This window comes from Coturnix japonica, chromosome 2, assembly GCF_054131305.1.
Source record: "Coturnix japonica strain WE chromosome 2, WE-NBRP24, whole genome shotgun sequence".
Lineage (NCBI taxonomy): Eukaryota > Metazoa > Chordata > Aves > Galliformes > Phasianidae > Coturnix > Coturnix japonica.
The window spans coordinates 104,844,484-104,871,834 of record NC_140664.1 but is presented as its reverse complement, the minus strand read 5'-3'; the positions used below and the strand labels follow the sequence as shown (position 1 = coordinate 104,871,834).

At 40.8% G+C, this 27,351-nt stretch overlaps 1 protein-coding gene across 17 annotated transcripts in view; it reads left to right on the top strand.

Moving 5' to 3' along the window:
• The window catches only part of RARB (retinoic acid receptor beta), a 322,222-nt gene that overhangs the window by 243,197 nt on the left and 51,674 nt on the right, over nt 1–27,351 (top strand). For all 17 annotated transcript variants that reach the window (XM_085538374.1, XM_085538377.1, XM_085538372.1 and 14 more), the window contains one exon: nt 20,043–20,184. In XM_085538374.1, the coding sequence (XP_085394500.1) occupies nt 20,043–20,184 (142 nt within the window). The remainder of the gene's footprint in view (nt 1–20,042; nt 20,185–27,351) is intronic.

Genomic DNA, 27,351 nt, shown 5'->3' with positions numbered 1-27,351 from the left:
TTTGTGTCTTTAGGCAGAAAACTATTGGATGAGAATCTGGTTTTCCCTCTGTTTTATAACCTCAGATACTGAGACATTGAAAGTAACCACTGAAATACATTTCTGCTTTAGAATATCTTTTTCATATTGAAGAATAACCTTCATATTGAGGTTTTCCTTGGATATTATCTGTATCTGTTTCTTTTACATGCCACAGAACTATTGAATTATGAGAAAAGCTATGGTAAGAATATGACCCACCTGATTTCATTTAATGGGGGGGTCTCATCATACACAGATGCTAACACACAAATGTTGGTGTCATTTGCTCACCTTCAGATTTACTCTAAGCACAAGTGTAATTGCAGACTGTGGCAGAAAGGTCACGCGTTCATAAGACTTGATTAGTTTTAAAAAATACACTAGGATATACGGTGGGGCTTTTATTGGCATACTGCAAAGTGTTTTCGTAAATAATTAAGACCACACTTGTCAAAATACATGAAGAAATCCTTCTTGTAAGGTAGTAGCTGTTATTCACTGCCATTCACCAACAAAATTGTGTTCATTTATTTACTAATTTGTAGAATGGAATAATTCAGCAGTTAGCAGTAGATGTAGGTTTTTTCAGTGCTTTTTTTCTTTCTTTCTTTCTTTCCTTTTTTTTTTTTTTTTTTTTTAAGAGATGAATTACATATAAAGCCTCCAAGTGTACAAGAAACAAATAGGATTCCAAATCAGTAATGTGACTGCTTAAGACTGTTAATATTTGGATTAGCTGACACTAGCTCTTCAACATGTGTGACTAGGATTTTAGAAGTTTGTGCCACTTTTTGAATCACCTTCCTTTAGTGAATGCCAAGGGCTGGCAAATAACATGGTGAGCCAGCCAATGGGCAGTCAAGTGCTGTGTTTGCTGTTCAGAGCTGTTTGAGCTTTCAGATCAACAGAAGGGATGTGCTAGATAACAGCAGAAGAGATGCAGATGCAGAGCAGCAGAAATGTTTATGCTGACAGTTTCTACTTTTTTCTCCAAAGAACATCACTCTTTTAGAGTCCTTTTAGACTGCTTAGTTTATTTTCCTTTAGCTTTGCTCTGTTTGCTCCTGTACCTCGCGAAAGCTGCCTCCTTGCAGCTTTCTAACCACCGAAGCTCCCACCTGTACCCAAGTCTACCTTCACCCTCCGTTCCAGCTGTCAGTCCTGTCTTCTCACTTCTCTTTGCCCTTGTGCAAAAATCTATCCAGTTACTTTGTGAGTTTCAATAAATGCTTATAATTGACCATCACTGTTGGAGAAGTCTCATTTTCTATGGATCTCTGTTTTTCAGTTGGTTAACCCTGGTTTATTGGAAAGTACAAGTTCCACTGGAGGCTTCTGCTCAGCACAGTGTTGTAGTTTCACACTGCTTCTCTGATAAGTCAGAAAATAATAATAAGAATTCATGTTATAGCCGTTCTTCTCATTAACAAACACATACATTTTTTTTTTCCTTTTCCTGAACACATATTTCTATGCACTTTCAAAAGGACTTCATTTTCTTGCAAATATTTACAGTATTTGCAATTTCACTGCAGTTGACCAACATTTCAAAATATGATGGGACATGGAGATGTAACCTTACTTACTGATCGCTGTGTTACATTTCTTTCTGCACCTGATTTACTAGACTTTACCTTCATTTGATTTTTCCTCTTGCATTGGACTTTCCTCTTATCTGAGATCCTTTTCTCAAGCCCTTTTGCTTCCTGACTTACTTACCTTTCCTTTCAAATTCCTGGCAGTCTTGTTTCTCCTGGGAAATACAAATAGAAAACTCCTCTCATACAGTATTTCTCTCTAATTGGGGCCCTGTTCCTTTTGTTTTTCTGTGATAGCTCTCCCTTAGTTTTCTTCTGGTTTTCTGTCTGCTCCTCCTTTGCCTTTCTGCTCTGAGTTGCTGTGAAGCTGCCGTCAACATAATCATTAGCATCTCCTTCTATTGCAAAGAGACAGCTTTCTGTCCTTGAGATTTTGGGTTTATTATTACCTTTGGTTCAGCAGCCTTTCATTTTCTTGGTTTTCAGGGCTCTCTTTACAGTCTCCTCTTACTTAGTTTACTGTTTATTTAATGGCACACCCCTCCCCACTCCCCCCAAAATTACTTTTATCCATTTGCTGATGCTGTTCCCTGAGGTTCAGTTCCTTAATTTTCTGTCCCAAAAGCATCAGATACTGAACTGTTTTATAGTAGTCCAGTGCCCTGTGAGCCAAAAGCAGTATTCTTCTAATGAAGGGCGTGTACTCAACAGAGACCCTTCTAGCCATGAGCCTTTGGAGAGCTGTAACTGGCCATTATGACATTGAGATGCTCCATTGGAGAACAAGGGAAACATTACAGTGGAAACTTTAAACTTCTCTTGGCTGTCACGTGCCCATGGATAATTTCCTAAGCTACTCCCCGCTCTACCTTCTTCCCTTACTGTCTGTACCTGTTGTGGCTCTTGCTTTGCTGACTGCTGCTGCAGATGCAGATTTCCATCTCTGTTTTTCAGACATCATGTCATGATATTTCTGATCTGCTCTGTAACTCACACAACACATTGTCCTACTTGTCGCAGGATCTACACTCAGCTGAGTGTCACAGTGCAAAAGGCTGATGTGCACTGTAGCCTGCTAATGGCTTTGTATATATTGAAATCTCAAAATCAAGCCTATCTTCACAGTGCTCTTGTGTTCTGTAGAAATTCCAGAGCCAACCCATCATTTTATGTGTAAAATACAACACATTTACAATATTAAACTTATTTACAGCTTTTCCATTTTGTAAACTGTCAGGCATTTCAGAGGCGTGTTTTGGAATTTGTGTGCTTTATGACCTCAGTCGAAGACTTCTAAAATCTTTCTTTTTTCCTGGTCTCTGAGTGTTGCTAGATAGCATGCAAACAAATTCCATACAAAATGAGCAACTTGGATTTATCCAGCTGGTACAAGTGGTTATAGGGCTGCCACTGAATGCTCAACTCTTTGGGCCTAACTTTACTCGTCATTGTAGCTGGGTTTGCAAAAAGAGAGATTGAGTGTGGTGGGATGGTTTCTCATACAATGCCATCATTGTGTGGGCAATGAGGAGAAGCCGATGTTCTGGCAAATTCAGCTGTCTCCTAAAGCCTTGTCCCTTGTTCTGAGCATTTAAAAGACAGCATTCCTCTGCTGGCAGCCCTGCCTGGATTTCTGGTTTGAATTCAGTGAGCAGCAAAGATACCCAGAGGAGTTCCGAAGAGAAAAGAATGCAATAAGACAGAAGGTTTATGGTCCAACAGTTTTGCCTGAACGATCAAGGTGCCACTCTGCCCATTGCTGGTGCTAACACCAAAAATGGACAAAAATGCAGAAAAAACTAATTATCTTCTGAGTGTTCACAGACTATCTTTTATCGTAAAAGAATAACATCAGAATCTTCATAAGAAAATGCACCTAATGTAGGATCATTAAATTAAAAGGGTAGCCACCATATTTTTGGGGGTCTTTAGCTATGACTCCTTCCTGACTCAAACGCTTATTTTTTTTTTAATTGCAAAGATTTAAAGCAGTTTGGAGAATAGCCATTGATATAAACTGTGAAATTTAGGTCAATAATTCTGTAGGACTAACTTAAAAAAAAAAAAAAGATAAGGCACACATATGAGGGAAGGGAAGGGAAGGGAAGGGAAGGGAAGGGAAGGGAAGGGAAGGGAAGGGAAGGGAAGGGAAGGGAAGGGAAGGGAAGGGAAGGGAAGGGAAGGGAAGGGAAGGGAAGGGAAGGGAAGGGAAGGGAAGGGAAGGGAAGGGAAGGGAAGGGAAGGGAAGGGAAAAAACTTAAACAGTTTTTGCTTTACCCAAATTTGCTGATCCATGTGGGAGAAAAGCTGTCACACTGTTAGTCCTTCACTACTTGCATACCAGTGCACTGGGAGTTAGCCCCATCACTCAGCTGGGCGACCAAAATCAGTTACCTAACTTGGAAGGTTTAGCTCTGATTCTCTCCTGTCAGTGGAGAGAGAGAACTTCCTCTGCTGAGTCATTCAGAGCATCTAAATTAGATCTGCACTGAAGCAGCCTGTCCCCATGAGCCACTTGGTTAGGTACCCAAATAATAAGTTGTATCTTATTATCCAGGATGTCCTCCATGGTTTTGTCCCTCTGGACTCTCAGACTGTTGTGGTTTCCCTGCTGCAGTCCATGAATCTATGGCCATTGTGGGTCAGCAACTAATGTACAAAATTATACAGACTGAAAGTGGAAAGTGTTTTGATTTGATTTATTTAGAGTTGAGTGGCAAGGATATGCTTTAGTCTGCAGGAAATGCTGATGAGTGGCCTAAAATATTTTAGGGACTGTTGTATCAGTGTTCTGTTTATGGAACAGTATCCTTCAAGACAGATGCCTTTTTCTTTTAGTAATGCCTATTGCATCATATGAGGACAGATGTGCATTATTTTAGGCAGTTCTGGTACTGTAGAGAGATCTTAAGCAGCATTTCTTTTGATATCCACACTTCTGCACATGTTAGCTTCCAGCTATAATGTAATCACATTTTTGCTTGTATTTATGCCCCTTTACTGGAAATTAAGGATCCAGACATCAAATTTTCTGAGTTACCTAGCACTAAAAATAAAAACAAACATCTTAAAATGAGTTTGCCAATGTTCTATAATTTGCTTGTGTTTTGTTTTTTCTCCTGGTATGTTGTAATCACCTACAAATGAAAGAAAGAGTAAGAAACAGAAAGTTGAAAGTGCTTTTTTTCTAAGCCTCAAATGTTTGATTACAGAAAGCATATGATTTGTATCAGGGAAAGAAGTAATATTGTTTGCAGTAATGCTATTGTAAAAGCTTCCATCAGTTCAAAGAAAAATATAGATCAGCTTGAATGATCAAGCTGTATTCGTCTCCATTTAAGCTGCATTAGTAAGTGACAGTGCAGGCAGTAGAGATGCATGCTGTCACTCATGCACAGCTATGAAAAATTCCTCAAATCATGGAAAATTGCTCCTAGTTTTAGCTATATCAACTATCATTTTCAGAAGATGAAAAATGTATTTTGAGTTATGTTTCTGCATACTGTTAATACCAACTGATCCTAAACCCTGAGCACTTTGCAGCATAGCAATGCTCAGAGCTATTTGTTTGCAGTAGGCAGTGCCAGTTGCAAGAAGCAGGACCATGTGCAAGAAGATGCTGAAGGAGTTGCAAGTGATATAAATGCAGTACCTGGAGTTTAGGCATAAAAAGGACAGGATCAGGTACAAATGTTTTGTGCTACCATATATTTTAAAATCCTTTTCTGGCTTCTGTGAATGACACAAAAAGAAGAAAAAATAATACTAATTGCCAACCATGACAGATGAGAAAAATTATACATAGAGTATTTGAATGTTGTATTTGATTTCCAGTGCTTTGGGTTCGAGTCATGGATTATATGTCTGACGCTCTGCTGCACTGGGTACCAGTTATCCTCAGTCACAGACCAGAGGTTCATGTTAAGCTGTGAGAATATAGTTGTTTTTACTAATTATTTTAATTCGTTTCTGGCAGCGATGCTGATGCTATAAAAGTGCAGAGATTATCCCAAATTAGTTTATAACTGTGTTAACCATGCTGTTCCAGTTATTTGCTAGCATGAGGGCTAATGTCCTGTGGAAACAGGAATTGGAAGCTACTCTCTTATTTGGCATAAGCTGTCACAATAGTGACATGCAATCATTTGGACTATGTCTTGCACTCTTTTTCCATGCAAAATTCCTGTCCTAGTTGATGAAGTCAATAAAAGGAGAACAGCATCTGACTCTTCAAAATGTGGTAAATTAAATGGCTCCAGACAGAGTCTGGGGCATTGCTTTGAAATTCTGCATACCCCAAAGGACTTTGGCTGAGCCAACCAGCACGCCTGCTGGTTACAACTTGGCAAGCCATCCTTTGGCCATCTCCAGTAACAGGTCTGGATAGTTGTAGAAGCCAGAATGGTTAGCTGCTGTGGGTGAGGACTGTTCTGTTATATATCTATGGCTCTCTCCTGGAGTATTCCTTAACAGAAATGTAGCCTTTATGCGTGCTGACCTTGGCACATCTTTTCGTAGGTTCTTTGTCCCGTCTAGAACAGCTACAAATTGTTATTAAACACAAACTGTCAAGTCTTACTCTTCCATCAGTGTCTGTTCCTTTCCATACCCAAAAATCCATACCATAAAAAGAAGAAATTTGAAATCTGTATGCACATATGCCTTTTACTGTGATCGACTCATAGCTGAGGTAGGTACTGAAACCCCATGAGTGTGTTTATCACATTTCTGGCCATCCTTTACTGCCAGTGGCTCTTTGGCTTACTAGGATATGGCTGAGAGCTGAAGCTCACACCAGGCTCATAGCCTATACCTGGCTTCCAACAACTACAACCAAATTAAGTAAATTAAATGTAGGTGTAAAAGTACTGTCTATGCAAATCACATCACGACATATTGACAGGAAGTGTCAGCAGCAGGTGGGCTGTGATTTGATCTGGTATGACTTCTTTCTAAGGAAGTCCGGCAATTTTTATGCAACCAGTACAGGGTGTGTTTTTCTGTAAGTAGAGTCTAATGGATTTTACTTTTGCATTTTCCTTCACTAGAGTGGGGGAAAAATGTGTTCTCACCATCTTAATCTGCTTCATAACTCTCCTTTAATTTAGGAACAACATGTGGCCTTGAATTATAGATGTGGAGTACAGGCTGTCCTGTGCTCGCCCAGAAATTTGTTACAGTGTGGAAAATAAATCAGTTTTTCACCATATGCAACACAACATTTTATACTGTTCTCTTTAAAAGTATTATTTACAGAGGTAATGCAGCTGATAAGGGAATATGCGTATATGAGTAAGCATCCCAAAAATGAAATATTTTGAGAATTTCTATTAACAGCAACAGCCTTTTGGTTTTTGCAGTATGCCACATTATTTATTTATGCTTACTGAGCAGCAAGCACAGACTTGTAAAATTACAGTGAACTAGATTTCACTTTTTAATTTGGAACTTTCAAAAATGAAATTGCATAATGAGACATTGATAGAGAAGGAGAGACAAGCAATCAATCTGTTGAATTTAGTTTTGGTAGCTTGCTGAAGCCCACAGTAAAGTGCATTGCTTTCCAGTGTTTTCTCTGGAATAAGTGGGGAGATTAGAAGAGTTTGCTGAGTTTGGCTCTGGCTGAGTGTTGACTTCAGCATTGGTGAGGTGGTTGGGGTCACTGTTCTGCTTGCTTTAAGCAACTTTTTAAGCTGCTGTTTACATTTTTCTTACCAAGTATACTTAAAGATTTTCTGATTGGCGCGTCTTAGAAAGAGAATTAAATCCAAAATGAATGGGTTTCGTAAGTGTACCAAATGGGATTATTTGTTATCTAATTCTGTTTACTTACGTGTTAAATATACATCCAGATGCTCTTAGTTTGCTCCTTACTGAGTTTATTTTGAAAGATATGCCTATCTGTATTTTCTGGTTATTGTAAACCATCACCCTGTCCATAAGCAGTCAGGTTCCCAGTTTGCAGCAGTGCTCTGACCGGCCTCAGAAAGTGACCTTCCATTGCTCTCTGCGCTTACTAACTGACCCGCTAATGGAAACAGAGGGTCTTTCTAATCCCGAATGAAGTGTTTCTTTGAGGAAATTTCCTAAAGGGGTATTTTCTTTAGCCTCTACTGGGAATGGAGTGCAGTTGAATTTTCAGCCTGGATCCCAGAGCTGCTCAGCTTTGCAGAGCTTTGTGAAATTGCAGTCTTGTTCTATCCCGGGAAAGCCAACAGGATGTGGTTTTCCAAGATTTGGTGTTTACAGTAAAGGAAGCTTTATGAGTCCTGTAAGTTGTCTGTTGCATACATTCTACTCTTTCACCTCCCCAGAATCCATTACTGAAAAAAAACTGTTCTAAATTTTCTATTATCAGAAGCTGCTAAAGTTTAAGATCACAGCCATGCAGCTTTCTTTGCTTCTCTGGATCTTCATACTGCTACAGTCCTTAAGTATCAGTGCTTCATTTCTTGAGTTCACTGTAAACTACATACACAGACACTGTGCCCCTTACATTTTATGTTATTTTGGTCATTTCACATGGACTTTCCATACACAGGACTCACTTGTCAATGTGACATCTGAGATGCAGCTCAATGCACCGCAGAAAAAAACTTGTAGCGTTAAAGAAGTCACACATACAATTCTGTAACTGGGTATATTGATATAGTCAATGTTTAATTCAGATATTACTGCAGCTGCTCTGCCAAATATTCATGATCTCTACTCATAAACCCTTCTTTCCTTCAATAATACATAGCAGTTGCAGTTTTGACAGATCAGTAGACAGCTGAGAAGTAGGAACAGGTTTTTGCCTATAAAGTCCCTTATGATTTCACATGTCCATGCTTAAAATTTCTCATTTAATATATTTCAGTGGGAAAAGTTACGATGCAATAAAAACTATATCATAATACCTGTGTTTAAAGGGGAAAAGGTATATTGACTCTGGATCCCGTGTCCAGAATAACGGATACATAAATTGCTAGGTGAGAAGGCAGACTAGAATTGTGCCAAAAGCCACAGGTTTGAGGGGCTGTAGCTACAGCCAACCCTTGGGACTGCTGTTCCCTTCCAGCCCCGGGGCCATGTTGGGCCCAGCAGGCTGCCTGCCATGGGCTGCAGCAGGGCTTGTGAAGTGCTTATGGAGGAAGTTTGCTCCTGCTTCAGACTTCCTTTAATAGTGATGATTGGATGGGACTCTTCAGTGTCAGCTGCAACCAGTTCCTTGTCCCTCAGTCCATGTTCTTACCAAGTAAATTGGAGATTTGTAACTCTGGTATAACACTGTGCTGATTGCTGTGAGTGCCCTGGCTGATTGCTCTTGGATTGAGTCTTCGCAGTAAAGAAGAGGGTTCTCCCATCTCCAGGGTACTTGGCTTCATGTTGAGCTCTGTATGTATGATAAATGCATGCAAATGGTGAGGATATCTCTTCAGAGTGTTCAGTGACCCTCGTGTGCTTTCTGCTGGTACAAAAGTGTGGCCACATTCCACATTTAGGAACTTTGAAGCAGAAGATTTTAGGGTATATTCTGCAGCCCAGCACTTACGATCTTACAGTTTACCCTTGGTGATGCACAGCAACTGTGACATGTACTTTCAGGAAAAAAATATACATATATGAAAAAAAAAAAACCAACTAATTATTATTTTCATGGCAAGAGAGAGAGCATTAAGTGAGCTGGAGAGATGTAAGAGCAGCACCCAGGAGCCACATGGATGAGCTTCCTAAAAAGACTTTTTATCTTGCTCTATTCCATGTGATTTTTGTAAATTGAAAGAATGATCGTCTTGTGATTATAGAAGCTCTCTGTTTGAGTCTGGCAGGGGAGGCAGAAAACAGGAAAAGATCTTGCTAAGATTTTCCTGTGTTAGATTAATCAGCCGCAGTCCATTCGCTCGCCTCCCAAAGGTCGTGTTTTCTCGTTGACAGAGCACTCTGAACTGCCCTGTTCCAGCCAGGGCTCGCTCTCACATCCCTGTGTTCCTGAACAAACAGCAATGCCCAATTTGGGCACAGTGGAGGTGGTGTGGACCCTTCTTTTCCAGCATCTCAGCATCATTTATTCCACTTTTTGTACAACATGATGCCTGTCTGTGGTTAGCATGTGAATCCTCATCCCCACAGCATGGATGAGATAGCCAGTTGTTTCCACTGCCCTGCACTTGCACAGAGGGGATTCATCCACCTTCCTCAGACTCTTTTTCCATACTGCCATCACTAGCTTGTATGCTGCCATCCAGCACCAGCAGTGCAGATTCTGCTCACAGTGATCGCCTGACTCCATTTTCTGCTCAGTGTAATGAAGAAATAGGTGGCAGCCGCACTGTGGAGTGTGCACATACTCTGAGCACATTAGGAGCAGCAGAGGCATATGCCCCCCATGTTGCCCTTAGACCTGGTGGCTTTGCAAGGCTGTTCCAGCTCCAACTCATCTCTCTGCTGTCGCCTTCAGTAATGAGTTTCAGCTGCCGTGTGGAAAGGTAATTTTCCTTCACTACTGCCAGTACTGAAGAGCCAGACTTAAATATTTCTGGGTGTTTACTTGAACTCTACTTTCTAGTCTCCAGGCAGCTGAGTTTTGCTAAACTCTGCATTTTACAAAGTTTTAGAGGGTCATTCTGCATTAGCAGAGTTTGTTTCCAAATGTGGGTGAAGCAGCAAGTACAAGATACTGCCAGCCAGGTTTCAGGGCATTTCATGCATTGTATTTGTTTAGAGATCAGTTGTCAAAACTGCTTGCAGAAGAAATGGTGAGGAGATAATGACCACGTGCTGATGAGCCATTCAGATGGATGCATGGAAAACTGACCAAGAAGCATAATGTTCAAGACATCTGCTTCACTTTGGCGTATTTACATCTTTGTCATTTCTTCTGAATGTTTTTGCTTTGTTTTCATATGTCCTTCCTTGGAAACTCATTAAAACTCCTCTCAGGACAAAGCCGATAGAAAGCTGCTGGGTATGAAGGATAGAGGCAAGCTGCATGGGCAGCCTGCAGCAGGTGCACCCAGGGTGGTGCAGCTGGACCAGGGGCAAATTTAGGCTGGAGCATTCAACTTCAGATGGGTGAAGTCTGCTTGAAGCCTGGAAGGCCAGCAGTATCCTGGGCTGCATCAAAAGAGGGGTGGCTGGTAGGGACAGGAAGGGGATTGTCCCTCTCTGCTCTACCCTTTTAAGTCCCCATCTGGAGTACTGCATTCAGGTCTGGGATCCCCTGCCCACGAATAATGTGGAGCTGATGGAGGGAGGGAAGGGCCACAAAGTTGATCAGAGGGCTGGAGCACCTCTCTTAACAAAGAAAGGCTGAGGAACATGATCTTGTTCAGTCTGGAGAAGACATCAAGAAGAGTCTTTGCAATACTCAAAGAAAAGTTAGAAACAGTAGGGAAAATGGCTTTTTACATCATCTGATAGTGATAGGACAAGGGAGAATGGTTTCAAACTAAAAGATTTAGGTTAGATGTTAGGGGAATTTTTTTTTACTCAGAAGGTGTTGAGGCACTGGAACAGATTGCCCAAACCTGTGGATGCTCCATCCCTGGAGGGGTTCAAGGCCAGACTGGATGTGGCTCTGGACAACCTGAGCTGGTAGACGACAACCCTGCGCACTGTGGAGGGGGAGAAACTGTATGATCTTTAGGTCCCTTCCGACCCAAGCCACTTTATGCTTTTGTGGTTCTGTGATTTCAGGTGGCATAGAAGGGCAGAGATTATTCCTTTTCTTTCTGATTGGCAATTAGTGAAAGTCCCCATATCTATAAATAACTGCAATGCCAAGTATGGGTGGGAATGCTGAGAGCCTTCTTGGTTAAGTCTGGAAGGGGAGGAGGAGGCAGGAGCCCACCCATGCGGGGAATTTCCTTGCAACATGCACATACCTCTTTTCTCCCATGTAGGTTTTTGTCTGAGCTTGCCCTTTCTTCACATACTTCCATCTCTGCCAGCAGGTAAATGGAGTGCTTGATCCTGAGAAACACTTATAAGTAACTGCAGCATAGTAATTGCACAGCTGACATGAGCCTTTTCCTTGTCCTTTGCACTGCAGGACTCTGCATGTCACCGCACGAGTAGAGCTTGGTGGGGATTTTTTTCAGTTGTTTTTACCGAGGGGACTGCTGTTTTGTTAGGCTGGCTGCTGCTTAAATTCTTCTCTTTGTATTCTATTCAAGAAACGCCATGTATGTCTAGGAAAAATGTGACCTTGTTCTTGAAAGATGGTTTCCCCTGCTCCCACTACCCCCGAACCATACACAGATAAAACAGAGACCTGAATTAAGAGAATAAACCAAAATCTGTCATACGTTTGCGGGATAACTACTTAGAAAGTCTTTCCTGATACTGTGCTTCCATACAAGGGTTTGGAAAAGTGTCATTCTTTACCAAGAAATACTACGCTTAATTAATTCTTGTTCCTAGGAGGTCAACCTGGGGCACTCATTATTGTCTTAATTGGTGGTATAAATCCTGAGGCACTGAAGGGGAAGGGGGGGGGAAGAAAAAAAAGATGAGTACTTAACAACACATATATCCTTTTGGATAAGTGCTAGCCAGTTGTACGACCATCCGAGTGATATTTTATGGTTCTATTGGGTTAGGGGTCTGGTCCTCCACAAATTAGGTTGAGGGAAATTGATTTGCATAAACAAAAACAGAAGAAAGTAGCAAAGTGCTATAATTAATTCCTGAGTTCTGCACTGAACCGTGTGAAGTAACTCAGTGCTCTGCCACTCAGAAAAATGTTTCTTTGATCTCCTCTTACTCATATCAAATTATATTCATTACACTTCCCATCTGGAGTTTCCTAGCAGGCCAAAAATCATCCCACAGACATTACGGAAAGGAAGTTAACTGTAACTTTTTAATTGTATACATTTCATCTTTTTTTTAACATTTGAAGAAAGCAGATGGAAGTGCATACAGCTCTTTCCTCTCTTTCAGTTGCTGAAGTGGAGAAGCAGAAAACCTAAGCAGTTCTTTCCCCTTTACTTATTGTTCCAAGGTGATGACTGTTCTGTCTGGAGACTTTGACATGTTTGCTAAAAAGGTCAGGAGTTCAATGAAAATCGAAGTCGTGGAGAAATCCGTGGGTAGGCTTATGGATACCGTTGTACCCTTGCTGGCTGCAGCTTGCAGCCGAATGAATGAACCGCGCACGCTTCACGGCAGATCACTCTCCTTTACACTCCTTGCCTGTGTTGGAGGTCACACTGTCAGGAGCTGCTTTCTGCTAGTGGAAGTGTTTCAGACTCACTGAACATCTCTCATCTGCCTGTCCCTGTCCACCAAGGCCTTTTCACTTTCTAAGAAATGAGGGAACCCTAAAGCCTTTTCTATTTGTATAAACATAATGAAAAAGAGAATAACCATTTTTCCCCCTCTGGTATTTGCTCATAGGCCCACAAGTGTGTATTCCTGTATGTTAGTGCCTCAGGTTCTGTTAGTCAAAAAAATCCCTACTTCAAGTAGCAAATGTTGCTTTTTCCTTTGGCTGCAGAAGGTTATGACTGCTCCTCATCTGCAGAATAAGTGGCTAGATAAAGTGATACTTGAATTCCTGCTGAAAAAAAACAACCAGGACCATATAATACAGCACACTCCCACTGCGGGCTGGCATGGAAACTGTGTCCAGCCCCTTTTCTGCCAGCCAGCTATGTTTACTAGGTGTTCCCTACAAGCTATGGACATGGAACAGTGTTTATTCATGTTTCCGCAGAGATCTGGCTGTCCTACCCTGACATACATAATCAGCACAATTTCTGGGCTTCCTGGCAGCAAGCCTTCCTCTACTTATTGTTGTAGCTGCTTCCATTTTGTGCAGGCGCTGGTTTCCAGCCACAATATCAGACAATTAATTTGTTTATTCTAAAAGCCGTGACTTCCAGAGCATGATAGACAGTGCAGACATCCCGGAAAAGTGCTGTGCAGCTAAGAATTTGCTCATTTTAGCTTCCTTTTAGATAGCTGCTTTTGCAGCTTTCATTATTTGTGGGATCTCGTGTTCTTGTTGCAGCCATTTTACAGCCTTTTATACAGTACAGAATCACTTAACAGCATATGCTGTGTTTTTTTAGGTCTTTCATAAGCCTTCCTATGCAGCTCTACTAATGGGACTGCGTGTTATCAAGGCCTTTCAGAGCAATTAGTGCTTATTAACTACTAAAAAATTGTGTTTTCTCTGCCCTAACCTGCCCACCGATCCTACAAGAAAGGTGGGTTTTGTTCCTTGGCTGCTGCCTCTTGTAATAAAAATACTGCAAATCAAATTCAGTTCCTGAATATACCTGTGCAATTCCCTGTACGTAAAGCAAAGTTCTTTTGTGCAGATATGATCACTGGGAGCTTAAATGTCTTTGCTGATGCTTCAGAGGCAGCAGGAACTTTGTCCTTCTTACCTATTTTTCAGTCACCCACTTTTTACTTAACCATTTTTACCTGTTTCACAGGGCTGGCAAGGATAGAGGGTTACTTGAATGACTAGGATAAATAGATTGAAAAGAAGCTATGTATCACAAACAAGTTTATTCTGTGAAAATGTACATATTTACATGTCCCCTGTGTCACGGTTAAGCTGGTAGCAGAAGTTTCAGGTATGTCCTGAGCTGGGTTTTCCCGTCTGAGTTTATGAATGACTGATAACACAGAAAAGCCTTTCCTATTCCTTTGTTTCTTTTAGGGTAAAGTATCAGTACACTTCATTCAGAAGCTCATTTTGCAAATTTACCAAAGAATAGCCTCTAAATCTGCAGGAGTCATAGCAGGCTGGCTGTATTTGGGGGTAATCAAAGCTGAACCAGATGAACTGAGCAGGCTGTTTAAACAGATTGAGCTAGCAATAGCCCTCCTCTGCTGATTACCCTATCGCTTGCAGTGCAGTTTTTCAACTTGTAAGCTTGCTGTATCTGTGAATAAGAGTTGGCATGCTCTCTGCTGCCAAAATATTTTTAAGAAGCTGTTGAGACCAAATGATCCATTCACGTGATATGCTTAAATTCAGCTTTCAGTCATGTGACTTGCTGAAATCAACTGGACAGTGAAGGACAGACATGGGTATAGATTCCCTATCAGTTAGGTAAGAGTAGCAGTTCATGCTAACAATTCTGTAAGACTTTATCTGTTTGAATATTTAACATCGTTTTCAGGGCTTATCCTTAAGCCTTCCTTTGTGTTCAGATAACCAGTGGCATGATGGCATTCCAAACAGAGTCAAAATGGTTAATGTTCTCTGCAGGCAGTGCTGCTCTGTATGGAGCTCTTTAATTTTTGACACACTAACAGATAACTACAAAAATATGTGGCGAATGGGCTAGAGTGGTTTTTTTTTTGGCATTGTTTTGAAGTTGCATTGACTAAATCTGTTATCTAGTTTTAAGCAATAGGCCTAGTAAACTGGGTTTATTTGCTGCTCGGTACATATGGTTTCACGTATCCCTCTCTGCTTTCAGTGCAGCAGATAAGATATCAACACAATTAAAAGTGAAAAATAATCTGTCTGCTCTGCCAGTGGTGAATGCTCAGAGAACACACGCTGATACAATAGATTTCTGAATAATTTATACTCAGCATTTTTTCCTTGCGCTGGGTAAATGAGGACGCCTAATGTGGCATGGTCAGAGTGATACTCTATCTGTCATCCATTAAGATAACAAGATTGGTGGGCCTGGGAGGAGCACGGCATGGTGTGCGGAAAAGATGAGATTAAAAATTGAAATATCTGTCCAAAATGCTTTGTGTAAGGGCTGCCAGTAACTGCAGCTCAGAAGAACAGAATTAATTCAAAAGTGTGATTTTTCTGAAGCTTTTTTTTTTTTTTTTGTCTTTCTGAAAATAAAAACACAAATTCTATGCTCCTTTCAAAAGTTGCAGATAAAAGGAATATTAGAGCAAATCACTGCTCCTGATAGGTCTTGGTAGGTTCCTATACTTGAAATTCAAGCACTTTGTAGGTGCTGTCAAAACCAATTATGTATCACAGTAACGTTTTATGTCTCACAGAAGCCTTTTGTCTTTATATTCATAACACATTTTAAATTACAAAGAATCATCTGTGCTCGTTTTTTTGGCACAGGAGTGTCTCATCTCCCATCACAGGGTGTTAATTTGGAAGAGATGCTCAAATATTTGCCTAAAAAATTGTGCGTGTAAATATTGATCAGAACAAATTCCTTTTGAGGCGAATGTATTTATTCTCCAAAAACCCAGAGGCACTTGAAGTCCATTGATATACAAACAATGACTGTATGGTTTGCTGTCTCCAAAATTTCTGACATCTTAAGGTTAGGTTGCATTCAGACTTTCTGTTGTGTTTTTTAAAGATACTGTTTCAGTCGTGTCACTTGACAAAAAGTAGACTCATTTCCAACTTTGCTATTGTAGGGTGGTGAGGCGCTGGCACAGGCTGCTGGGAGAAGCTGTGGGTGCCCCATCTTTGTAGACAATCAAGGCCAGGCTGGATGGGGCCCTGGGCAGCATGATCTAGTGGATGGCAGCCCTGCCCACAGCGGGGGGTTGGAACTACCTGATCTTTAAGGTCCCTTCCAACCCAAGCCATCCTGTGGTTCTAGAGTTCTTAGCGAACATAGAGCAAACAAGCTGGATATAAGCAGTACTGGGTGGTGTCAGCCTCCCACCTTAATCTGACAGGGAGCCTGAAGAACTGTGCACACGGTGTGCAGGTCCCTGCTATTTGGAAGGCAGCCATGGTGTGGTTTACTTGGGCTTCTCTGTACTGCAGGGCAGCAGGTTCCCAGACGGCCCATTACAGTGTCCCACAGCGAAGTGAAGCAACAGAAGTGAAGTGTAGGTACCTATGCAGGGGCAAAGGCAGCCTCCTGTCCTGTTTCATTCCCACTCTTGCTGCAGTCTGTGAAATGGGATCAGCAGAAAGCCACACTGCCACGGGCAGTTTGTCACATCCTCAGTGGGGCAATGAGTCAAATACTTTGGGGATGAGGAGGAGCCACAGTCAAGTGCAAACCTGTCACATACCCGCTGGGGGATATGCTCAGCATCAATTGTACTTAGGTTTTGTTTAGCGCAGTGCAAGCAAGCAGAGCAATGAAGTGGTGCAGCCCTTTAGTTTTGGAGGCAAGCAGCCATTTTTCACAGTTGCTGGCAGACTGCCTTCCTGTTGTGTCCAGGACCTGTGTGCAAATCACCATCTTCTGTGCTCATCCCAGAAGCCTTAGGCTGGCCCCATGTGTGCACTATCTCAGATGCCTGGAGTGTGTCTGCTTGTGTTTATGGCCAATACCATAAACCCGACACTTGAGGTGAGACAAACAGGAGGGAGAAAAAAAGTCCCCAAAGTTCTGAGCAGGTTTCTGGCATAGCGGTTTTCCTTGTGAGCTATCCTCAGATCTGGGAAACTATCAGGGCATGACCCTGCTGGGCTGTGTGCCACCCCACACTTGTGTCCTCACAGTGCAAGGCTTGTAGAGGCGGCTCTTAAAACCAAGCTGCAGAGCTACATAAAAGCTGCTTGCCATTTTGTACTTGAAGAATGGCCTATTGCTCCCTGTTTTATGGTTTTGTTTTGTCTTTCATATGCAAAGATACAAAAAAGTATTTATAATCTGCACATTTTCCATAGTGCATGTCCAGACAGTTCAGATCTTTTTAGCGACAGACTGCTGAGGTTTCAAGATGATCTTGCCACAAATAAAAGTAAAAATGGTATTCCACTGTTGTCTTGCAGAAAAGTACCTAAGGATTGTGTCTCTGAGAAACAGGTCCTTAGTTTTGAGCATAAACACTTTACAGCTTTTTTAAAATTAAAGCTTTTACGTTATCAAATTCACTTTTCCTTCTGTTTTGTGAGTAAGCCCAGGAGGAACATCAGATGCAGGTGAAAGAGTTTGTAAAACAGCAGTCTAAGCTTCCACAATACTCTCTTCTAAATCTTTCATTCTGTGTAGGATATTTCCTGGAGAGCTTAGGATCTTGAAGAAACTCTCAATTTCAACCCGGATATCTGTTTTTTCTGTGTTTGTTCTCTTAAGCCTTTTATATTAGTAATGAGTTCATGAATCCTTTATGCTTGTCATCTGCAGAAGTCAGATCGCCTTTTTCTGTTTGGCTTTGTGGTCAACTCTGTGTGCTAAGGACTGAAGTAGCCTTCTCTATTTTCCTTCGTGATGGGTTGTAATTAGACCCTAGGTTAAAAGAGCCTGTGTCTAAATATGAGAACAAATGATCACTCAGTGGATCACATGAACCTCTGACTATACTGGATGAGGTACAGGTATATTTGGGGGAACTCGTTCACCCTTTTCTGTGTATTGAGTGACACTTTTGACTTCTGAATTTTGAGTAGTTCCTCTCTCAGTAAACCTGAAGTAGCTTGAGCGTGGATGACTGACAGCTGATGCCCAAAGGAACATGCAGGCAACAGGGAGGCTCTGGGAGCTGCTTATATTAAATTACTCCAGTTGTTCAGTGTGGTGAGACAGTTGATGCACAACTGTTATATTTGTTCTTTTCAGGCCTTTCTGCTTCCTGCCATGTCAGGCTGATGTTAGGAGTTTTATTTGGTCAGCGGCGTTTAGGAATGGATTAAACCAGAATGACTTCAGAGCAAGTTTCCAGTCTGGGCTTACCCTGCCTCCTGCCACCTAAGATATGGTGACCAAGTAAGCCTCATGGAGACCCTTGAATCAAGACAGTTCACAGCTTCTCTCTGTTGAACTCAACGGTAGCAGACGTCAGGGACTTCTCACAGTTTTAGTTAGCATCATCAATTACTAGAGAGTCAGGTACTGCAATTAGGGGAATATCAAAGCAAGAAACTTGTATGTAGATATTAGCATAAATTTTCTTCTCTGCAATAAACAAAGGTACACTCTTCCATATTTTCCCTTGCAAACATTAAAGCAATGTTAATGATCAAAGTGGGGAATATAAGGTAGCAGTACTATTGATAACTTTTAAAGGTTTTATTTATCCAAACAAATCTTTAAATACTTCTGCTGCATTCTGTAGCTTAAGACATAAGTGAAGTGTTTCTGGTTAGTTCTTTGATGATTCTGTTAACTATCTTCTAAATCAGTGAAGTTAACTTCAGGATGAGGCTTGCCTGTGCAAGAACAGCAGAAAACTCTTGCCAGAGGTTGCGTGATTAAGGAGGCATTTTTCAGTTCTGAGTGAATTTGAGGTATTTTCATAATGTTAGCATCTATAGCATGTTGGGTGTGCAAGGAATTTATGACCATCCCTTACTGACCGTGCCTGCCCTACCACTCCCTGATTGTATGGCCAGAAACTCTCTCAGTTAACTCTGAATGATAGGGTTTGGGGCTTTTGAACTACTTAAATATCTCTGTGATTCCTTTTAGAAGAGCCAGTTTTATAGCTTACCATGATTAACATCTTCAGACACACGCACTGTGGGTACAGAGCTATCATCTGTGGCGTCGTGTTTACCACTTCCCTGTGGGGTATAAACATGTGACTGGTTGAAGAGTCTTAACCTCTCAAGCCCTCCAACAATTATTAGATTGCTAACTATTCTTCCATAATGCCATGATGTTGGCTGAAATTTGACCATGGCACTTGATGAAATGACATTCAAAATCTGAGTGAGAAGGTTAAATGGTACTGTCAAATGTCCAGATGTCTGCTACAGAAATACTTTCACTGAATATCTGGGGGTAGATCTCCAAAATGCTTAAAGTAATTTTCTTTTTTCTTCTTCATTATTATATGATATTATCTACAGCTTGTTTTTTAGTTCAGATAAAGAAATTAACTTGGTTTTGCCTTTTTTTTCTGTGCCAGCTAACCTTGCCATTTATGACTGTTTTTTACTTGCCAAAGGAGGAATCCAGGCAATTGTTGTTCCTCGAGTATAAACCAGACCTCTAGTTCTCCCTAATTTCTGTTCAAGATCATTATAATTACATGATTATTTTCACAGCTGTATCTAAATAAGAAAAATGCTGTAATTGGTGACTTTTACAAGTTCACAACTCAATAACCTGATGCTGGAACTCTTCCACCTGCAGAAGCCTAATTAATTTCTGCAGTTCAGACAGCAAAAAGACCTGGGTTTCAAATTATTTCACTTAACATGCAGCATTCAGACTACACGTTATTCAAATATAATAATAAAAAATGGAATCTTTAGGCTGAGAGACTTGGTTGTTGGATGAGTATTTGACTTCCAAGTGGATCAATTAAGAAAGCATTGTTTACCCAGCTGAGTTACCATTTGAACCTTCTTATAAAAATCTAGGGCTCCATTTCCTGAGTGGTGTTACTAGTTTAAGTTTCATTTAGTTTGGCTTGCAGTTGCATTATTTAATTAGTTTTTACTTAAGAGATGAGCCTTTATGCTGCAAAAAAAATAGTATTCAATTATAAGAGTGAGTCTTTAAGGATGCCGTACTCCAATTATAACTTTGAATTTATTTTGTTATTTTAAAGCAATGCTAGTGCCTGTCTCTAAGAGTTATGGGAAGCTCAAAGGTTTATTTGATTTCTTTTTTTTCTTGATTTCAGGGCTTTTTCCGCAGGAGTATCCAGAAGAACATGGTTTACACATGTCATAGAGATAAGAACTGTGTTATCAATAAAGTTACCAGAAATCGCTGCCAGTACTGCAGACTACAGAAGTGCTTTGAAGTGGGAATGTCCAAAGAATGTAAGTCGTCTTCAGAAACAATCTATTCTTTGTCATAACTTAAGTGTATATGACAGTCCCAAAGGAAGAAAAATTCTATGCAAATACACAGTTGAAGCCAATGTCTGCATTCATATGCACAGAAAGGAGTTTGAACTTTGCACACAACCTACTTTACTAATTTCTGAGCCCTCAAATTTGCAGCAGGACCTCCAGATGGCCTACATGCAGTGCATAACAGCCGTCTTCAGCCTTGCAGCTTCTCCCTTGTCCCAGTGTAGATGCTTCTGCAAAGAGACTCTTCTTCTGGTGTTAACACCAGCTTACACTGGTGGTACTGTGTAAGCTGATGTTACAATAGCCGTGAGTCTTCTGTTCTTACTTGTTGGAGTCCTTTTGAAAGGTGAAAGAAGCTGATTAATCCTCTTATAAACCCACAAAGCCAGTAAACTTGACTAGAAACAAGTGCTGTCAAATATGCACCACAAAAAAAGACTTTTCCATGTCTTTTTTTCTAGAAATCTCAGTTATGCTCTTTAAATTAGCATTTTAAAATATACAGATAGAAGTTTGCAATTTTTCCCTTTTTCCATGTTATTGATATCACTGTCAATCAGGAAAATCTAGCTAAAAAAAGCTAATCTTACATTTCCAAGGGAAAATGCTTAGAAGATTCTCATTTCTGAGACAACAGTGAGAAATGTAGTGATGGCAGTAAGAAAATATCTTTCGCATAGTGACTTTCTTGAGGGTTTTTACCTCTGTCAGGGATGTTCTTGATTTCAGTAAATTAGCTGCAATAATAAACACTACAGAAATGTGGAGTTTGAGCAAAGACAAGAAAAAAACTTCCCAATAACAATTCCTTACTTTCCTTCACTCAGTCTCTCCTTAGTGAGACTTCAAGATTTAACAAAAAAAATTAACACAAGACATTTATGATGGAATTATGACTTAAAAACATTCTCATTGTCAGCATTTTTCCTTCCTAAATGGCATTACACTTCTCAGTAGTTCAATTCTGCATCCTTGGGTAGGAACAGGAATGGAAACAGGTCCCAGTGCCACACTGATCTGTCCTGGTTTCTCTCTTTTTTTTTTTTCTCTCCCACTCTCTCCTTCTCCCAAAGGAGCCAGAGAATGGGCCAGATACAAGTTTAGGATCACTAAAAATGTTTCCATTTCCTTCCACCAAAATCTGAAAACTCTGGTTGCTGAAAATGGCCCAACATCAAGTCTCAAGGAACTGGAGTAGCAAAGTGATCCTAGGTTTTCCATGACTTCACTGTCCTTGCTGTTGGGGTTTCTAGTTTTCTTGTGTAGTAGAAATGCAGCTTCATTGGAGTACATGTCTAGGAGGGAGAACACAGTCTGCTGAGAGTATTCATGCTGAAGATTTCTTGTGTTCAAAGATCTACGTAACCTGCTATGGGCACCAGTGACCACAGCACTTCCCTGCATGTCAGATATTTTAGGGTGAGAAACAGAATACGAGAATATCAAAGATTGTCACAGGAGTCATCTTAGTGCTATTATTTACAGTAAATGAAGTGTCCAGATAATCCTAGGAGGCAGCCTGTAGTAATAGCAGTAGTCCTGCCCAGAAATCCTTACCTTTTCGCAAAAAGAGTTGTTGATGATAACAAGCACTCTTGTGTAGGTTTACTGAATGGAGTAAAGGAGGAGGGAGACATCAGTAAGCTAGAAATAAAGATGCACAGAGATGCAAGATGAAATGAGAAGGACTTTATTCTTAGGTATATGACTGCAGATATATCGTACATACAAAACTTCTTTGTTGACAAAAGCAATTTGATATAGTTTGGGAGAGAAGAAATATTTCCTTACCTCAGGGTTTGCTGGCCTTGGATTCTGAAGGATTTTATTGCTGACGTGAAATGATAATCTTATTAAATGCTGTTACGTCACATCAGAGCAGGCTTTGGAAATACCAGCAATGTTGCTAAAATGCCAAGTAAAGTTACTTATGATAACTGTAAAGTGCCTTTTAGATAATAGATGGTTTTCTCTCGTGGGATGAGTGAAGTTTTACAAGCAAGAATTAAGGTCTGCCTATTTCCTCGGGTTAACAGAGTGAAATTGCCTTTTGGCAGTTTCCTTTATCTGAACCACTACAGGCTCTGAAAGCAAGGATGCCAGACTGGAGGGGCAGCTCAGAGGATACTGGGGGAACTGAGGGATGTCCTCCAGCTGTGTTTCTGTAGAAAGTAAATGCAGAGGGGTAGAGAATTATTTTAAATGTCATCAATTTGCAAAGCATCTCGTCTTCTTGGTTTAAAAACTAAGACTGAAGTGATTCTGTGTAATCCCTTCATAAACAGGAGCTTCTCAACTCTTAAGAGATTTGACAAACTATTTTCTTATCTGATCTTCTTTCATATGTGTCTCCAGGTTTCAAGTCTTATTTCTTTAGAAGTTTATGTAAACGAAGGACTAGTTGTCAGAGGGCTTCCTTTCCCCCTTTTTTCTTTTTTTGTAGGAGGTAGTTATCTCCCCGAATAACTTACTGGCATTTTGCTATTTTGCTTTTCTTTCTTCTTACAGTTCTTTTACCTTGTGATATGAAAGCTATGAACAAAGGATAGAAATAAGTTTCAGAGAAGTCTCACAGGGAAACAAGCCTACAGTGTTCAAACCAGTCCCAAATGGGGAAGGTAGTCACAGTGGTCAGCTGCAAATAGGAACCACAAGGGTCAGTTCCCAGGAGCTGAGGAGGAGTAAATGCGCAATTTCAATATACGGAGTAATCCATGCTTAAACGCTATGGTCGTGTTCTTATTTGTTCTGCCTTTAAAAGGCATGCTAAAGTACTTGCATATGCAGCACCTTTTGAGTTTAATGAGTGTTGCACGCAAACATCAGAGATCAGAACTTGCTGCCTAGCCAGCCTTGTAAGTAAGATTTTAAGGATGGAGATATGGTGTGTTGGAAGAGACACTGAGTATTTCTTGTATGCTTTTATCTTGTTTTGGAGAATGAAGTGAGACAAAGGAATGCACCAAATTTGCATTTCTTTATAGGTTGTTTTGTTCGTGGAGGGAAAAAAAGCTATCTTCGACCCCATTTTAGTCCCCAGATCTGATCAAGAGAGGTCAATAACAAGCCTGCCTCCGGGGCACGAATGGAGCTATTTGTATTGTGATCATATCTGCAGGACCCAGCTGAAACTGGATCCCACTGGCACAGGGACTGTCTTTCATTGTGTAGTTGCTGTTGCAAAAAGTTTGTGCTCCAAACAGACAAGACAAAGGGTGTGAGGGGAAACGACTCAGTGATGGCAGGCTTATCATCCTACAACCGGGCAAAACAGACTTTGAAACAAAGCCCTGCTGTCTTTCCTCAGATCCCTGCCTTCAGAAACTCCTGAGCTTGTGTTCCTGCAATCCGAGCTGCACCTCTAGGTAGAACAGCTCAGAGCCAAACCTTCCAATAGCAGTGTGTCACACTTAGGTCTTGTTGTAAATTCATTTGTGAGTGCTCAGAAGCTCATTCAGAAGTGTGTAGGTGCAGCTGAGGCTCTGAACCCTACTTCAAAACATCTCTTCATATCCTTCCAGCCTGTTAATTTTTATTTTTTTTTTAATTGACCTGTAGAGACAAATTGTGATCACATAAGATTATTATTTTTTTTTATTTTTTTTTTGCGGTTACTGAAGTGAGAAGGCAGTAAGGCTGACACCAGCTTATTATGTGATGGAGAGCCCTAGGAAACTAACCTCTGCCCTTTGATTACGTGATCTCTAAGCTAATGTTGAAGCACCATCCTTGGCCTGACCCCAGGTGTCAGCAAGAAGCACTCTGTTGTCTGAATGCACGGACCTCGGTCCTCGGGAGTTAACGAGAGGTCACACGAACACTGCTGCCTTGCACAATTAAGGGAGCACGCGGGAAGCTGGGCAAGAGTCTGACATGATAAAATAGTCTCTTTCAATCAGGATGCTGGAATGTATAGTTTGTAAGGTGAAACCTACCCTTAAGGAAAACCTAAACTGGATTTATTCCAGGGTACAGGGGAAGGAAAACAAAGCTTCCTTCTGCCACAACTGCTCAGCTTAGCATAGCAACTCTTCCATTTCCATCCTTCCTCTTTTACAAAATGTAGCCTGCAAGCATTTTTACTGTGCTTGGTGAACCACTGGTTCCATCTCGGACACACACCCAGCCCATGTACTGTGGTGTACTGCAGAAAAGTCCTCTGTGCTGGCATCAGCCTCATCTGCAGTGAGCTCTAATAGAGCAAAATTATGTTTATAAAGGCACGGAGTTATTGTTCCAGATTGCTTCAATGCACTGAAGCAATGTTCAGATTAGTAAATCTGCTTACAATTAACCTCCCTGGAGGGAGAGAAAGGAGGAAGGCAGGGAATGCTGGGGAATTACCATGAAGTGGAAAGAATCCAGGTTTTGTGTTCTGTATTTGTGTTGTTTTTTTAAAGCACGCTCAGAAACGTGTGTTGCTTTTTGTCACAGACTTCAAAGTCTTATAATATTTAAATGTCCATGCTTCTCAGAACATATGATTACATTCTGCTACTGAACAATAGATTGAATTGATTTACTTACTTTAATTCTGGTTTAAATCAGCAACCAGGAAACATCAACTTGAAGAACTGGCATGTTTATATTTTCTACTTTATATTCCTCTTTCATTTTCTTCCAGACTCCTTACTGAAGTGCAGTTCCATCTCCAATGAGTTGCTGAGTAGAGAGCTAGTCTGTGTAGCTGCATTTCGGAAGCTCATGCTGATGACCTAATGTAATTTTAACATGCACTAATTAGAGCACATGGAATCTTTGTTAAAGTGCTTTAATTCAGAATTGAAGTGGGTTTTTTTTTTATTTATTTCATTTTTCCCCCAACAGTAAGTACTAGATGTAAGAATTGCTTTGCTATGGGCTAGATTTTTAACTAGATGTCTAAATACCATACAGTGGCTGGGGGCTTTTTCAAACATTCCAGAGCAGTTACCTCGCCTGCTGACTCGCATTGGTTCCTCAAGAGGCACAACTGAAAGATCAGAGTAGAAATCAGAAAACTCTGAATTCAGTTCTGGGACTTCTCTCCAAATGTTACCAGCTCATTAGGCTCATTTTTTTCTGTCTCAATAGAAGAAAATGATGACTCTTTTTACTGACCTTGTATTATAAGGTGAGAGATATAAACTGTGAAAATAAAAAATATATATATTTAAGAATTTGAGTATGCAGATACTGGATGGGAATAATTGTGAAATCAGAGCAAAACTGGCACAAAGGGTCTTCCTGCTACAAAATGCTGTTTTCTTGTGTCATTCTGTCCTCTGTTAGAGATAACGCACACTTTGCTGTGCTTGATAGCTGAAAATGATTTATATACAATTAATATTCTGACATAAAGAACTGATTTCCACTTTTTTGCATGCTGTTTCCCCTCATTAAAGGAACATCTTTTTCTTTCTACGTCGATTTCATGTCTTAAAAGAAGCACACTTGCTGTTCCTTTTTTCTCTTCCAAATGGTCTCTCTTCTGCGCTTTAGCCTTTCCTCCTGATTTTGCATGGCTTTCACTTGCCAGCTTTAATGTTTGAAGGAGCAACTCAGGTTGAATGTTATTATTCATAATTTACTCTATGTTCTGTGAAGATGGTTATGTAATAGCAGTAATTGCATCAACTCACCTAATGAGCTTTCCCTCCAGTGCCATGTACAGCAGATTAATAGCCCATGAATTCATTTGCAGCTCGTTGTGTTTCAGAAAAGTATTTCAGGCAGCAATTAATAAACTGCTAAAGAAAATAACGTAAAAAATGATTTTTTTTATTATGTTAACTCTCCAGCTGAACAATTTATTGGCACCTTTCATGATGCGGCTAAGTAAATTCTCTCCTGATTTCTCAAGCAGAGCGTGATTAGTGAACCCTGCTCAAGTCAAGACTGTTTGGTAATTAGTCTGATCTTTATATCCTAAAGTGTTAAGAAGTACAAATAGAGTCCTGAAGTTCTCTTTTCTCTTCTGCTCATTGCCTTTCAGGCATTGCACAAATAACTGCAACTTTAAATGGTAGCATTCTAGAGCTGCAACATTTTATTTTTTTCTTCCTCACATAGAAAATTGTGTAAGCTAAGAATTGAAGACCCCAGCCAATAAACAACCCTTGGCACCGTTTCTGTGTTTCTTTTTGGCTGCTCCAAACCTCCCAAGTGTTGGAACTGAGCCTGGAGGCAGGAGCAGGGACCTGGAGAGGGGCAGAGGTGCTGCTGTCCCCGGGGAAATTACCCAGGGGTCAGATGCCACTCTGGGGGGGGGGGGGGACATGTCAGCAGAAAGGCATGGAGAGAGGAGGAAGAACAGGGGACCTCCTGCATTTGATAGTGTCAGGAGGAGTGAGGCAGTTAGAGCAGGCTGGGAGAAGGGCAGCAGCGAGATGCTGGACCCTGGGGCCACCTCTGTAGGGGATTGTCTGGGGAGAGGGAAGACAGCATCGTACATGGCCAACAATGGCTGCCCTGGAACTACTCTTTTTGTCCTTTAAAAAAAAAAATTATTAAATTGACTGTCAAGTTTTTGATTTTTGATGCTTCGCATAATTTCTTGTTCAAAGGAAACAGTTATCTTTTTTTTTTTTTTCTCCTTCCTTTAATCCAAAGGAAGCACTGGGTCTTGCCTCATCTTTAAAAGTAATAAAATATATATATCTTAAAACCTTTTCCCTCATTTTGGGCTCTTGAGGACTGAGTAAGCATAAAGGGAATCCCTTCAATAAGCTCACACAGAGATTGATTGCACGTCCTCAGCTGGAAGTTGCATTAAGACTCACTCACTGAGGTATGGCTGCCTCAGTGAACTTGCCGCTGCTCCCGGCGGTCTCTATGACAACATGGACCCTCGCAGAAGTTACCAGATGCTCTCCGCAGCCTTTGTCTGCGCCCGTAAATCCTAATCCTGCGGGACTGTGAGTGTGTACCTTTCTTACCTTCTGCTTAACAAGGTGTTTTATTAAAGTTGTGGCACTTCTGGAGGTACTATGCTAACTGCTTTCCCTGCAGGACCCAGTAATGCTCTGAAACAGATGCCCCTTAAGAAAAGAGCGTCAATTAGATGTCAGGAACTTCTGGACTTTATAAATGCTTCTTGATCTTCTTATGGAGGAAGTTCAGCTGAATGACATGGAGACCTTGTATGCATAA